At 38.9% G+C, this 14,002-nt stretch overlaps 3 protein-coding genes across 3 annotated transcripts; all 3 read left to right on the forward strand.

Moving 5' to 3' along the window:
* Positions 1-124: 124 nt before the first annotated feature.
* On the forward strand, positions 125-3,624 carry msrb2 (methionine sulfoxide reductase B2). The gene is made up of 5 exons (XM_067578218.1): positions 125-776; positions 1,307-1,404; positions 2,134-2,210; positions 2,534-2,681; positions 2,837-3,624. The coding sequence occupies exons 1-5, from the start codon at positions 662-664 to the stop codon at positions 2,966-2,968; spliced, it is 570 nt and encodes a 189-aa protein (XP_067434319.1). The 5' UTR covers positions 125-661; the 3' UTR covers positions 2,969-3,624.
* Positions 3,625-3,832: 208 nt separating this feature from the next.
* On the forward strand, positions 3,833-9,752 carry c8g (complement component 8, gamma polypeptide). Its single transcript, XM_067578490.1, has 7 exons — positions 3,833-4,140; positions 5,588-5,733; positions 6,325-6,395; positions 6,497-6,604; positions 6,771-6,875; positions 7,226-7,261; positions 9,560-9,752. Exons 1-7 carry the CDS (start codon positions 3,958-3,960, stop codon positions 9,577-9,579), a joined length of 669 nt encoding a protein of 222 aa, XP_067434591.1. The 5' UTR covers positions 3,833-3,957; the 3' UTR covers positions 9,580-9,752.
* A 1,377-nt stretch (positions 9,753-11,129) lies between these two features.
* Positions 11,130-12,788, forward strand: LOC137173256 (lipocalin-like). The gene is made up of 6 exons (XM_067577982.1): positions 11,130-11,319; positions 11,553-11,692; positions 11,781-11,860; positions 11,947-12,060; positions 12,157-12,258; positions 12,379-12,788. Exons 1-6 carry the CDS (start codon positions 11,161-11,163, stop codon positions 12,396-12,398), a joined length of 615 nt encoding a protein of 204 aa, XP_067434083.1. The 5' UTR covers positions 11,130-11,160; the 3' UTR covers positions 12,399-12,788.
* Positions 12,789-14,002: the final 1,214 nt, after the last annotated feature.

Consider the following 14,002-nt stretch of genomic DNA (forward strand, 5'->3'; position numbering starts at 1 on the left):
TCAGAAGTCAGATGCGACACAAACCCTGTTTACTGTCATAGAAAACTAAAGAAATTAGAAAATGTTCATATTTGAGAAGCTGAAATCAGTTTGTAAATTTTCTTTCTTCTTCTTCCTCTCAAGAAATGACTCAAAACAATTAATTGATTGTCAAAATAGTTAATTTAATAGTTGGCAACTAATCGATTAATTGGTTAATTGTTGCAGCTCTATTCTAAACCTGCAGTTTGTGTCTGAACTGAGGTCAGCAAATTGAAAAAAAAAATGCATGAGACACACTGTCGCTTCAAATAAAAATCCTCTGACGTGTCTAATTTTTAATAGGCTATCTCACCTGATTCATGACTTCATTATGTAATATTCCTACTGTGAATTTTGAGTTTTTGTTGACACAGTCAACATATCTGTAACACTTTCTTGCCACAAAGCTGCAACACAATTACGGTGTGATGAACTTTGCACATTGCCTAGCAATAAAAACCACTCAACCTAGTCCACTTTGACCTACCGCTGTGTGATTTTTTGACCGGGTCACCCAGCTAACTGCCTGGATCAGCCGAGGGAGGACCAGCGCGAACTCGTTGCAACGAGTGAGCGCACTTGGCTTCCAGTGAAAGCTGCACTTGACTTTAGACAGCAGATACACACTGCAGCAGCAAACATGTCTCGCTTCGCCGCTCGTCTCTTCTTAGTTGTTTCTCAGCACGCTACAGCCAGATCCGCGGTGTTACCGAGGAGGATCCCAGCATTCATCCGCCCTGTATCCACCAGTCAAGGTATAAGGGGGGAATTTTGATTTCTTTGTCCAACTTTAGGCTTAAGATCCCCGCATGTGCAGCATCCTGTAGCTTTCATTTGGATGGTGGATATTAGGGCATTGTGATCTTTTACAAGGGACGATTTTGTGAAAGGGTTATCTGGTTAATGCTTGATTTCCTCCAACTGGAGGGAAGGGGTCCCCTGAGCTTAGGGCTCTCCAATAAATTGAGAAGTAGTTGAATTTTGGTGTTACCTCAGAAGTTAGGATAAAGCTAGATTTTTGCTTTGTTCAGGAATATCACCCTCTCCTCTGGTACCTACCTGTCCTTCTGCAGTAAACATTTAATGCTTGTTGTCGAAAAGGTTTCTTTGTCTGTGATCTAATGTTGGGGGTTTTGATTTGAATAGTTTCAGGAAACTCTGTTGATGTTGTTTTATCTGCTTTTTAAGTTTTATGTTATGTACTTAATTGATCAGAACCAGTGTGTTTTAGGTCATTCTATATTCCATGTAGCACAAACTCATCTATGACTTCTGCCCTCTGCAGGCCTGCAATCTCTCACCCGTTATAATCAGACTACAAACTGGCAAAAGAAACTCTCCCCAGAGCAGTATGTAGTCACCAGAGAGAAGGGGACTGAGGAGGTGAGTACACCCCCCATCACAACCTCAACACACCAACAAATAATAATAGATATTATTTGTTTCTATTAGATTCTATAAGTATTGCACTGTGTGATTAACTGTCACATTCATGTACTGTACCTGCCTTAAATGAAAGTAGGCTACGCTGATTTGTGTCAAACCAACATTGTCTAAGCCTACCAGACTGACACAGATATGATCTCATAAACAACAGTGCAGTTGTAGATGGACTTTGTTCATTGCTGTATTGTTGACCTGTGTCAGGTTCAAACAGCACAGCCACAAACCTTTGGTATATTATGAAGTAAGAGCAGCCTGAGAAACAGAACTTAGCTTGAAACACAGAGATTTCTGCATGTAATTTAGTTGTTCATGTTTTGCAAACTCTACATCACATTTTATTTTTGATTATACTCAGTGCATTTAACAGTTAACGTCTTTTAACATGAGTTGAAAATGTATTATTACATTTCCACAGGAATTATTCAAATCTTTGAAAATAGATGATCATCCATCAACAATGAATTGGCACCACTGGCAAAAGCAAACACTTTTCTTTGATTTGTAGAATTTTGAACTCATAGGAGACTTCTGCTGGAAAAAGACAGTTTACTATATTGCATTTGCAAAGTCTTGAGTGTATGGCAACCAAACTAACATGTTTAAATCATCCTGATACACAACCATTAGTCTTGTGTTTCTGTCCCTAATTCTTGTTGGTGTTTTCAGCCCTTTAGTGGGATCTACCTGAACCACTACGAAATGGGAATGTACCACTGTGTCTGTTGTGACACTCCGCTTTTCAGGTAACAGTTTGCTACTTGAGCTTTATAGCAATACACCGCCCACATTATGATTTTTTTAATCACTTACTTCCTGGTACACTTGAATATCTGATAAGAAAGCTTTTTGGCAGAAAAATACTACAGTAGTCATATACAAAGCCTGTTTTGCCCCTAGTTTACTAACAATACACAGTAGTGAGAGAATATGTGCCATCTGTATCTAAAAACGCAGTTTAACTTGCAATTATTTTGCCCAATAATTTGTTATTGGTTGATAAGAATGAATTCTATTATTCATGCTGTATTGGTAGATACTAATTGAGTTAATGTTTCTCTCTTGATAGTTCAGAGGCTAAGTATGACTCAGGGACAGGCTGGCCAGCTTTCAAAGAGGCTCATGGGACATGGGAGCGGGACGAAAGCCACACCTCCATCATTCGTCGCCCTGACAACAGCCTTGGGAGTGCTGGGACAGAGGTCCTTTGTAAAAATGTGAGTTTTCTGGGTTATGAAGTTCAGTTTTCTTAGTGAAGTTGTGCTTTAATAATGTAGCTTTGTGTGCAGTTTTTGTATAAAGCAGAATAGCTTATAATTATAAACTCTGTTTCAACTTTATGTCCTTTTGTGTTTTTGTGTGTTTCATACAGTGTGATTCCCACCTGGGTCATGTGTTTGATGATGGACCAGACCCAACAGGTCAGCGGTTCTGTATCAACAGCGTTGCCCTCACGTTTAAACCCAGAGAAGACAACAATTCTGAAAAGTCTGAAGAAAACTAATGACCTATCTGGGCTTGCTTAGACCACTAAAAGCAGTGGTCATGCCAGTCCATTTAGGAGGCAAATTGAAGGTCCACTTGAATGTCAGGAGCATTGATATAATTTCTTATATTGTGTATTATGTATTTTAATGTTTGAATTTTGGTAGAAATGGACATCCTGAGGTTTATTAAACTGCAAGTAAGTCAAGCCTCTTGTTGAGAAACTATATGCTCACTAGAGAGAAGTCTACAAATCTGCCAAATATACAGAACATAATTCACATAAACCCAAACTGTAGAGCCAATATACCATCAGCTCCTTCAGTCAAGGAGATATTTTTATAATAATTTTCTCATTTTTATTGAGTAGGAATAATGAATGTCAACTGAATAATAACATCAAACCCATTGAAATGACAGAAATGAATGGTCTTTTAACAGTGCTATGATGTTTGGTTTGTCTTCACATGTGTATTTGACTAGATTCTTACGCTGGCCTCAATTGATAAGATGTTTTTGTAGAACCACAAACTGCAAAACACAGGAAGCTCTGTTATGGCACTCCTGCTTCTTGTGTTTTTTTTAGTGCCAAATGCATATATTCAGATGTCTATGTTTGTAATCCTGCAAATTTGTCTGATAATTTGTCAATAAATGCACATTTTGTTTGTTCTCCATGTTGTTTCCAATATATTCATCAGGATTTTAAGCTCATTATTGAAAAATCTCATTATTGAATTTAATGCTGCCCCCCTGTAGTTCAGATGTACACACTGCAGTATGGCCTCATCTATGCCAGTAAAACAAGTTAATATTTAACTTAAAAGGTCATCCTCTGTTTCACATTGTTTATCCCCTGCTATCTTGCTGTTCTCGCATTTCCTCTGTGTGTGTGTGTTTGAGTGTAGTAGACAGGGAATATCAGACAGCAGACAGAGAAAGGGGACAAGACTGACCATCTATAGGACAAGGAGACTGATTCTTGAATGTACTATTGTTAGTGCCAGGATGGCTGGAGTATGGCGTTGCATGTTGGCAGTGGTGGTGTTGATGTGTGTATGTCTGTGGGGGTCCACTGAGGCTGTAGGGGGGGCTAAGAGTCGACCGCGACCCCAAAGACGACCTCGCAAGAAGCCAAAGGTCGACCCTATTGACCTGACCCCACCCACACAGAACATAGACATACAGCAGGTAAGGAACTGGAGGAAAAGCAGAGTCACAGAGAATATATGTTTAGGTTACTATGTTGTGTAATTCAACGAAGGCTACTGCCAAAACTTTAAAAATGTGTTGTGTATAAGAAACACCGTGGCTAAAAATATGAGCATTTGAAAGTGACATTTTAAGTGCTGATTTTAGTACTCTAAGTTGAACAGTTTTTCTTTTCACCCCATGTTTCTGATTGTTGCCTCTAAATCATGCTAAATAGCTAAATAGGTAGAGGTTAACTGTGACAAGGCTGGAAGAAGATTCATGGAAAAGCTGCACTGAAAAGAGAGAAGGTCACATTTTGATAAATCTTATGGAACATTTTCCAGAGAGCACAGTTCACTTGACTGACAGTTTCTCACTTGTTTTTACCTCAAAGTCACAACAGCACAAACGAATAGGATTTCAAAAGAATCAGCAGATACCATAGTAAATGAACTCAACGGAATAGCCAAAAAGAGCTTTTTTTGCTTTGAGGACCATTTTGTACCACTGGCCATAAAGTGATGCTACAGGTTTTTTTCATATCTAAGATAATATTGAATGTCAAAGGTTACTCAAGCTGAGATTTAAGTGCATTTCAATCTTCAATCTGAGCGCCTTTTCTGAAAGGAGAAATATTTTAAAAAGCAATTGTTTCTGTAGTGCCTCAAAGATACAAACATGTTACTGGTTATTGATTAGTAGTGTGGCAATGAGAGCACTGTGTAACTGTGTCAATATGGTGTTTGAGGCAATAAGGGGAATTTCCATTTAAACTGAATTTGCGCAGATCAAAAGATGATAGAGCAGGACATTTTGAAACAGATGTGTCCTACTCATTTGTAGACTGGAGGGAGATTTAAATATTTGTGTACTTTAAAATTTAATTAATTTGACCCAGGTAAATCCTAGTTAGACGTACAGGGTCAGGAAAAAAAACAACAACCTCCCTCTGTGGAAGAGAAAGCAGCTTCAAAGAATGCCTCCTAAACTTATTTTCCATTTGCATTTTTTTTGGTCTGAAGCTTATGAAGTAGAAGAACAAACATTGTGGTCAACCAGAGACTGTGTAACTGAGGTTAGAGTCCAAAAGATTAAAAAAAAAGGGGTCGCACACCTAAATGCAGTGGTGAAGAAATGCACAGATGCTTTGGCTATGTGTTCCTTGGTGTGCAATAGTTCAGATTCTGGAGGTCTTTTAACTTTTCACCATTGACGAGTGTCAATCTACTTGCTTAACAACAGACGCATCATGTGGATACCTGTGGTCTGAGGCATCCTCAGACCTGCCTCACTGAAAAACCTTCCCAACATTAAACCCCATAAGTCTACCAACTAAAAACAAAACAATTCGCAAAACTATATGCAAGCAAACTGAGGCTTAGGAGAAATGTGAAAATCCTGCTCTCTCTCTTTCTGTTTGCTTGATGCTGCTCATGTGTTGCAGATGACAGGAATCTGGTATCTGCTCAACACTGCCTCCAAATGTTCTTACCTGATAAAACATGGATCCAAAGTGGAGCCCACAGTCATGAACCTCACATTTTCCGCTGCATCTGACCAAACACTGTCCGTTACCACTAAAACACGTCAGTAAGTACCATCTTTTGTATATAAGCACATATTGTGCACATAGCTCTCAGTGTGACTCCCCTGTACCTTGATTTATCAGCAGAGGACGCAAACAAGCCACAAATCTCTCCACTCTCTCATTCCATGCTGGCTTCATGCTCATACCACATGTGCTTGATTTTATTTGTGTATTCTCAAAAACAGGAAGAAGGGGACACACAGAGCATTTAAATCCCCAGCCTTTCCTCATCACTTTAAAAACTTTCAGGTCAACCTGACCCGGCTTCTGCTGAAAGACAGAGTAAACAATACAAGGTTTAAATGGGGAAAATATGTCTTGTTTTTGTAGGACATTTATCTAGGACAGGACATTTTGTTGCAATTTGTGGGTTATAAGTCTTATTTGGCAGAGGAAACCCAGGGCATTTTGGGTTTTTTTGTCCTCTTCTCATGCAACAACAAAAGCTAGTTTGATCAATCTGAGGCTGAGAGAGAACGTTAGAATACAGAAAACAGTTTACATGCAAATTTACATGACAAAACTGTGAGCCAAACTTAAAATGTCGTTCACAAGCCCAATCTGATTTATCTACTCCTCTTCTCTGTTCTCAGTGGTCACCAGTGTTGGGAGATATTACAGGTCTACCATCTAACCTCAACCCCAGGACGACTAACACTTAAAGGTCAATCCTTTGCTTTAATTTCCTTATTAAGCATATGTGTTAAACTATAGTGTAATTTTGCATCCCTCTGTCTGTTCTTGCTCCATGTTTTTCCCCACCAGGAGTTCGCCCTGAGCTGAACACGGACATAGTGATTGGGGACACAGACTACAGCTCTTATGCAATCATGTTTTATCAGAAACTAGGCAAGATCACCGTGAAACTCTATGGTGGGTTCCACAGTCATGTGATCATTGTTTGGTGTGTTAGCTCATATGTTAGGGGGTAGTACTGCTTTATCTTGTTCTGGTAAATTGAGAGAGTACATTGTGAGTTAAAAAAAAGCTTTTGTAATGCAAGAATGTTTCATTTTCATTGTTTGTGATCTGTATGCAGGCAGGTCTGTGGACAATCTATCCGAACCGCTGTTGACCAAGTTTGAGCAGCTTGCTGAAAAACAGGGTTTTGGATTAGCATATGTCTTCCCCTTCCCCACCTACAGTATGTACACATCCATTTCTATTGAAAACAAAATACACTATATTATGATGAGGAATATTATAGGGCTGCAACCAATGATTGTTTTCATTATCGAATTATCTGATTAATCTTGATTATTTTCTCAATTAATCGATTAGTATTTTGGTCTATAAAATGTCAGACAATGTTCAGTCCACAACCCAAAGATATTCAGTTTACTGCCATAAAGGTCTAAAGAAACCAGAAAATATTCACATTTAAGCAACTGGAACGAGAGAATTTTTGCATTTTTTCTTAAAAAATGACTCAAAATGAAAATTCACTTCCTCAGCAGCCATAACATAACTGTGTATTTTTTTCCCCCGGTCTAGGTCACTGTGGTCATGTGGACCAGGACCATAAAATCAGTAAGTTAAATGTGAGAAATAATAGTCAAAAACAATCAAACAACACATAATTAAAATCCATAAGGTTTGATAGAAATTAAACTGAGTCTGCAAGAAAAATAAGAGAGATAGAATGCTCCCTATAGCTTTTTATTTAATGGACATGACATACTGACAAGTATAAAAGGTTATTTTCCAACATAATCTGGAAACTTCAGGAAGCATCAAATGATTTGCTGTCTGTGTAGCCTGCAGACTAGACTATACAAAGTATATTGAGTATTTTCACAGGTCATTGCACACAGCAGCACATTGAGAACTGTGTCCATGTGGTGTAGCCTGACCGGAGTGGCTGGTCACTTGGTAGGAGGCAGACACAGGAAACCTTATCCAGGTATCACAAGGTGGTTTATTTACAAAAAAAAAGGGGCACCATGCTACACATGTAACAAAAACAACAAAAAAAATTATGTACAAAACAAAAAACAACTAAATAGTTAACTTGGCCTAACTGATCAAAACTCAACTCATATCAAATGAACTTATATTAACTAATCATCATGTGCACACAGCTACACACTGATGTACTAACCCCCCGACAGCCAAAAAGCAACTGCTTAAATAGACCCTTCCATCAGCAGTCCATCAGAGTCAATCTGGGCTGTACCATTGCTGCAGGTGCATCCAATGTCTCTGCTAAAACAGGTCAGAAATAAAAAAGTTATTCAATCTTACCAACCTCCATGGTGAAACACTTTACCATAGCTTACCATATAACACACTTGCATCCATACATAAACTGATCAAAGTCACAGTATATAACTCACTTAACATAATTAACTACCACCCCCGCCACATTATCCAACCCAGTGACATCACCAATGATGTCACCCAGTGTATAAATACAGGCCATTGTTGGGTGCCTCCTCCTTTTGTCTGTGAAGCACATGGTGGGTATGGTAAGTAGCACAGAAAGAATAGGATTGAATTATGAAATACAGACTTAACCCAATAAACAATAACTAAACTTAACAATACTTGTCGGTGTTTTACTTTAACCAAAAATGTTGCTGGTATGTGAACTGTAACCAAACATAATGCACACCACAAACAAACCCAGGACAGTATGTGTCTGCAAGTTACAGATTGATCATAAACATATGGCTAAACAAACAATTACCAAGCATGGTTAAATTTGTAAGCTATGTGGCATTGATGGTGAAAGTAGGGACAAACGGTGTATTCTCACCCACTTTGTCACAGTCCATGCTCCGTAATGCTCCAGACTCATGTCATGCATTTCATTTTGTCCAGTATAACTGTGAGAAGATTCAGTGCATTACGTGTCGATGATCATTCCACCTTTACATCTGCAGTTCTGCTGTGTGTCTGTTTATGATCCTTTTTTATTATGCTCTGTAATTATTATGTGTTATTATTGTGTGTTATCTAAGTTGTGGACATGTTCCTGCAGCAGCGCCGGTGAGAGAGATTACAACACAGTCATTGTATCTGAATCGAGAGATTTTTATCTGACAGGTTAATGGAATTGATAAGATGTGATGTGCATGCAATGCACTGGCTATGAGCTTTTGCATTGTAAAATTGTATTTGATTATTGATGTAAAAGCTCCTTTGAGGTTTCAACTTTATACAATACATTGTATAAGTAGTAAGTAAGTGTAGTTTATATTTAGTTAGGTTTAGGAAATAAAGAATACAATAAAAGAGGAAGAAAGGAATACAATTCAGATGTGAAAGTTTTTCCGTTTCTACCCACTTTTAATATTTTAGTATGTTGTATTCTAATGTATCAAATGTGTATGTAATGCCAACGCACAGCAAAAATACATTTCATTTAGAAATGAAGGAAGTTAGAGCTCCTACTTAGTTATGTGTGAATTTCAATGAAGAAATTCTTTTCAAAACTTTGTTTTTTCCAAAAACTTAATGGATTTAGTGATTAGTGGTACCTTTTAGCTATCTATTTACAAACAGAACCGTAATATTTATTTAATGAACATGTGTTTGAAGAAGTAGAGTAGATGAAAAGTTAGTTTCATTGTCTGTTATGTCACAGGGAGAAAGAGAGAGATTGGTTGAAAGCAGCTCTTTAAAGAAACCAATGACCTGCTGTTGTGACCTTCCCAAACATTTTTTTTCACATTTGCTCCTGCCAGCTGTGCATGTGTCAGCTTCAACTTGTGTAACAATCAGTTATCTAAACTTTTTCAACAACATGTTATCCAATATCCACCACCTGATGAGTGCATCAGCACAGCCTCTATGTAATTTAAGCTGTCACTCTTTGGTTTACAGACTGTGTCCCCGCATGTTGAAGAAGCTGACAGATCCAGCCATGCAGCGCTTGGCAGCTCTCACATGAACATCTGAAAATCGTGACGTTCAAAAGTGAGAATATCAGCAAGAAAGTGCTGGAAGGGTGCACCGAGGTCATGAAACTACAAAATTGATTACTTTAAACGGTGGCAAATAAATAAAACAAAATCAAGTCATTGTGTCACATTTCTATTCCAAAAAAATCCATCATGTGTCTCATCTGCTGCCAGCTGATCCTACGGTGAGAAGCCAGTATCATGCAGGGGTTACTAGCATGTTAACATCTTTATGTTCTGAGATTTAACATTCAGGGTGGGCATCTGCAGGCGTGCATGTGTGCTTCTGGGGTGTGTATGTGTGTGTGGAAAGGAGGGGGGTAGGGGCTGTAGTTAATGAAGCCCAGATGTGGAGCCCAAAAGGAGTTGAGAGAGTTTGGTTACAAAACTAAGTTACCAAATGACCTTCCTTGTGCTCCTTGCTCCACCCAGCACCTCTGTATGTGTGTTTGAGTGTGTGTGTTACATAATCAGCTGACTGCAAGTCGGTGCCTGTCTTGTCTCCAAACAAAGGCAGCTCTGATTGATCCATCAATATCTATATATTTGAGCAAGTGAAGACCTCACATAGACTCCAACTCACAGAACTTTATACATTACATAATCTACATCAAGCAAACTCTCGTGCAAAGTGATAGATTTAGGATGCATTATTTTCACACAAATGATCCTAAAGCAGAGGTAATTTATGCAGGAATGGATGGCAAACAAGGTGATCCAATTCCTTCAACTCTCCTGCTCACTCAGTTGTTACAAAACTGGAAAAGGAATTAAACATTTCTCCCTTTAATTCCTCGTGTTTTAAAACTTTTATAGAAGTATAAACTCTCAAAATGAACTCATTGTGATCTGAGTGAATGCTTGTAAGCTGCAAAGAACAATCGTATCATTGTGCGCAACACAGGCAAAGCTTTTTTTATGGGAAATAGTAAAGTGAAGTTCTTAAATATCATGGCCTCGACCTTGCTGGCAATGCAATTTCCTGCAAGAGAATATATATATACTGCTATTGTTTTAAATGTATGTCTTATTTCAAATGGAGTTTATTGGAGGTGCAGCTCATGGAGTAAATTTGAGGCGTTTTTTTTTTTTTTTAAAGATACTCAAGTTTAGCATTTCTGATTATGTATGTGTGGTGTGTTTTTGGGAGCTTTCATGTGCCATATGGCAAAGGCATTTGCACTCTTACCAAACAGCTGTTTTGGTAGTCCAGGCATGCCTAAGCATTTGTGATGGAGGAGGGAGGGGTGTTAAAAAGAACCCTATTATGCACCCACTCTGCCCTTTCTTCTCCTCCTCCCCCCACATCCCTCCTCCCCCTTCTCCCCCCTCTTCCATCCACACGTGCCAGTTGTGTAACGGCAGTGATTTGCATGCCAGTGGGTGAAAGCCAAAGAGTTTTTATAATGCAAAAGAGAGCAGTAGCAGGGTGGGAGGGGCGGAGTTGAGGAGGAGACAGAAGGAGGAGGAGGAGGAGGAGGAGGAGGAGGAAGGCATGGGGAGCAGCATATAAGGAGCCTCCACATGCCTTTACTTCCTACTTCACTCACCGCCAGAGAAGCTGAGACAACACACAAAGGAGAAGCCATGAGGAACACACTGCTGAGGATGCTGGCCACACTGATGTGTGTGCTGGCTGCCTGCGCCGAGGTCATGCCTGTTAAAGACTTTGATCTGGGGAAGGTAAGACAAAGAGAGATGTTACAACAAATTGATTTGTCTGTAAAACTCAGGATAACTGCATGCATTCAAGCATTATCAGGATCTGTGGTTGCTTGACATGTTTAATGTTTTTACTCACTTACTTTTAAGAATACAATGTAGATATGAGTGGAGTAATGCATATGCTTCAAAACTCCAAAGGAGAGAAGGATATTTATCACCCTTTTATTCCTCCCTTTCTCTCAATCTCTTAGTTTGGAGGCAAGTGGTACATTGTTGGCTTTGCTACCAACGCTCAGTGGTTTGTGGACCACAAGGCAGACATGAAGATAGGCACTGCTGTAATCGTGCCAACTGCCGGAGGAGACCTGGACCTCTCTTATGCCAACCTGAAGTGAGTGATTAATGAAATTATCCTTTCAAATCAATAACATCCTGTTGAATCTCTAGCGGAAATAATGACCTGGTTCTCTCTTTGTTAGCCCTGACGGTACCTGCTGGAGAATGACTCACATGGCTATGAAAACAGACACTCCTGGACGCTTCACCTTCCACAGCCAAAGTGAGTAGAGTACACACACACACACACATAAGAGGCACACACACATACATTCAATAGCCTGACCTGTCTATTTCTGTATTCATCAGTTTGGAAGAATGACAATGACATGCGCATTGTCGACATTGTGTATGATGACTACGCTCTGGTCCACACCATCAAGACAAAGGACGGAGTGTCTGAGGTCCTCAACAAGCTTTACAGTAAGTCCAGCTCATTCACATCACAGCAGCCTTCTGGGAAAGCATCGCATGTTGGATAGGTGGAAGTTAAAGCGTCTCATGCTGTTGTGTTTGCAGGCCGTGCTCCTGAGTCCAGCGCCACCCTGCAACAGAGGTTCAGACAGTTCTCCATGGAGACTGGCATTCTCCCCGACAACATTGTTATCCTGCCTAAGAATGGTATGTCATTAACACAGAAAAATACACACACACACACTTTTAAATGATTAGAAATGCATTGTGGTTTGTGTAAATCGTTCTGACCTTTGCTCACTGGACTCTTCCTGTGTGTTGTTACAGCTGAGTGTCCTGAGGCCTGAAGAGTCCCCCCTCCCCCATCCTTCATCTCTCACTCTCCAAAGTCCCAGGCTTTCATCTCAGAAAAGCATTATTCCTCCTCACTCTGATGTTTGCAGCGTCACAAAAGCTGCACCTGAGATAATGAAACTCAAGCATTTTACTCAAAATCCCTGTTGCATACCAAAGACCAATCCTAATCCTGATTAAAAACCTCATTCTCTCCAACTTGCACATTAACTGTGGCTCAGAGTGCAGCAATTAGGGGCTGATTGTGAAACAGAGAAGGGATACATGAGACTGTGAAAGCTGCCAGTTTACTTTTTGTACATGCTAATCTTTTGTAACTGCTGATTTCTGTTATAGTGTGTTATCTTTTTGTTGAAATGAACGCCAATAAAAATAAATCCGTATTTCAGAGTTCAGAATGGTTCTTTTTTTGATGAAAACCAGCATCAGATATATAAGTCTGTGAACTTCTGGAAGTCAGATCAATACTGTGTTCGACTTCACATATACTGCCTCTTGTGGCATAAAGATACAGTGTATATGGATAGAGCACTAGAAATTGTACTTTGCTACAGTACATAATGTTTGTCAGAAAGTTAGATAGCTACAAAGATGCACACCTGTGGTTGCAAGGGTAAAATAAGGACTGCATTTAGTGGGTGAACCCAATGACACGTGTGTTTTTTTTGTTTTTGTTTTTAGACAGACAAACTGATATAAATAGTAGGTTGCTTGGTCATAAGCCCTTGTCCAACTTCTACAGTGGAAATGAGAAAATAGTGTTTTATAACAGAGTACAATGAAGCTATATATATACGACTAGATTGTGCAACACGGAAATGTATTTGTTTAAATGTCATAGTATTGGGTTAGCATGCTCATGTCCATAATGCCAAGAAGAGCAGGTTAGCAAACATAGATCAGTACCTTTTATTTAACAATAATAAACAGAAAATAATAACAACCATAACAAATACATTGATATCATTTTTATGGTTTTAGACAGCTCTTGGCTTGTTTTAAGCTGCTATTGAGGTTTTTCATGATGAAATCTTGTACATGAATTTCATAAGAAATGTTAATTATGATTTTATAATCACAGTTGTGTTTAATTCTGGTTTTGTGGCATATTGTGTGTTATCTGTCTTGCATTGTCTGTTACTCATTGTTATGCCTATCTTGACCAGGACAATCTTTCCTGGTTAAATACAGATTAAAAAAAAAATAGGAAAGTTGGCCAGAATGATAGCAAATGATTGAGTCATTGATTGTATTTGAAATCTTATTGTACATGTTTCCAGCTGTTGCTTTTTTCTAAAATGATATCTAAAAGAAACAGCACTATCCAACCACAAGGGGGCAGACTATGACCTGTCTAAAATGGTGCTTCACATTTTATTGCAGTTTTCATCAGAAAGAAATACAAAGTTCTAAGTTAAAGCTGAAAACAAAATAAGCAGCAAATTCTGGATGTTGCTTTTAAACAGCTTTTGAGAGCTTCTCATATTATTGTGTGAATAATGCAGCCAGGGTTGAAATGAATTCCAGTCAGTTGAACTAAAACAGTTTTAAAAGTGACCCAGTTAGAGTCTGTGCAGTTATGATTCATTTCCTCTGA

This window comes from Thunnus thynnus, chromosome 21 (assembly GCF_963924715.1).
Source record: "Thunnus thynnus chromosome 21, fThuThy2.1, whole genome shotgun sequence".
Classification (NCBI taxonomy): domain Eukaryota; kingdom Metazoa; phylum Chordata; class Actinopteri; order Scombriformes; family Scombridae; genus Thunnus; species Thunnus thynnus.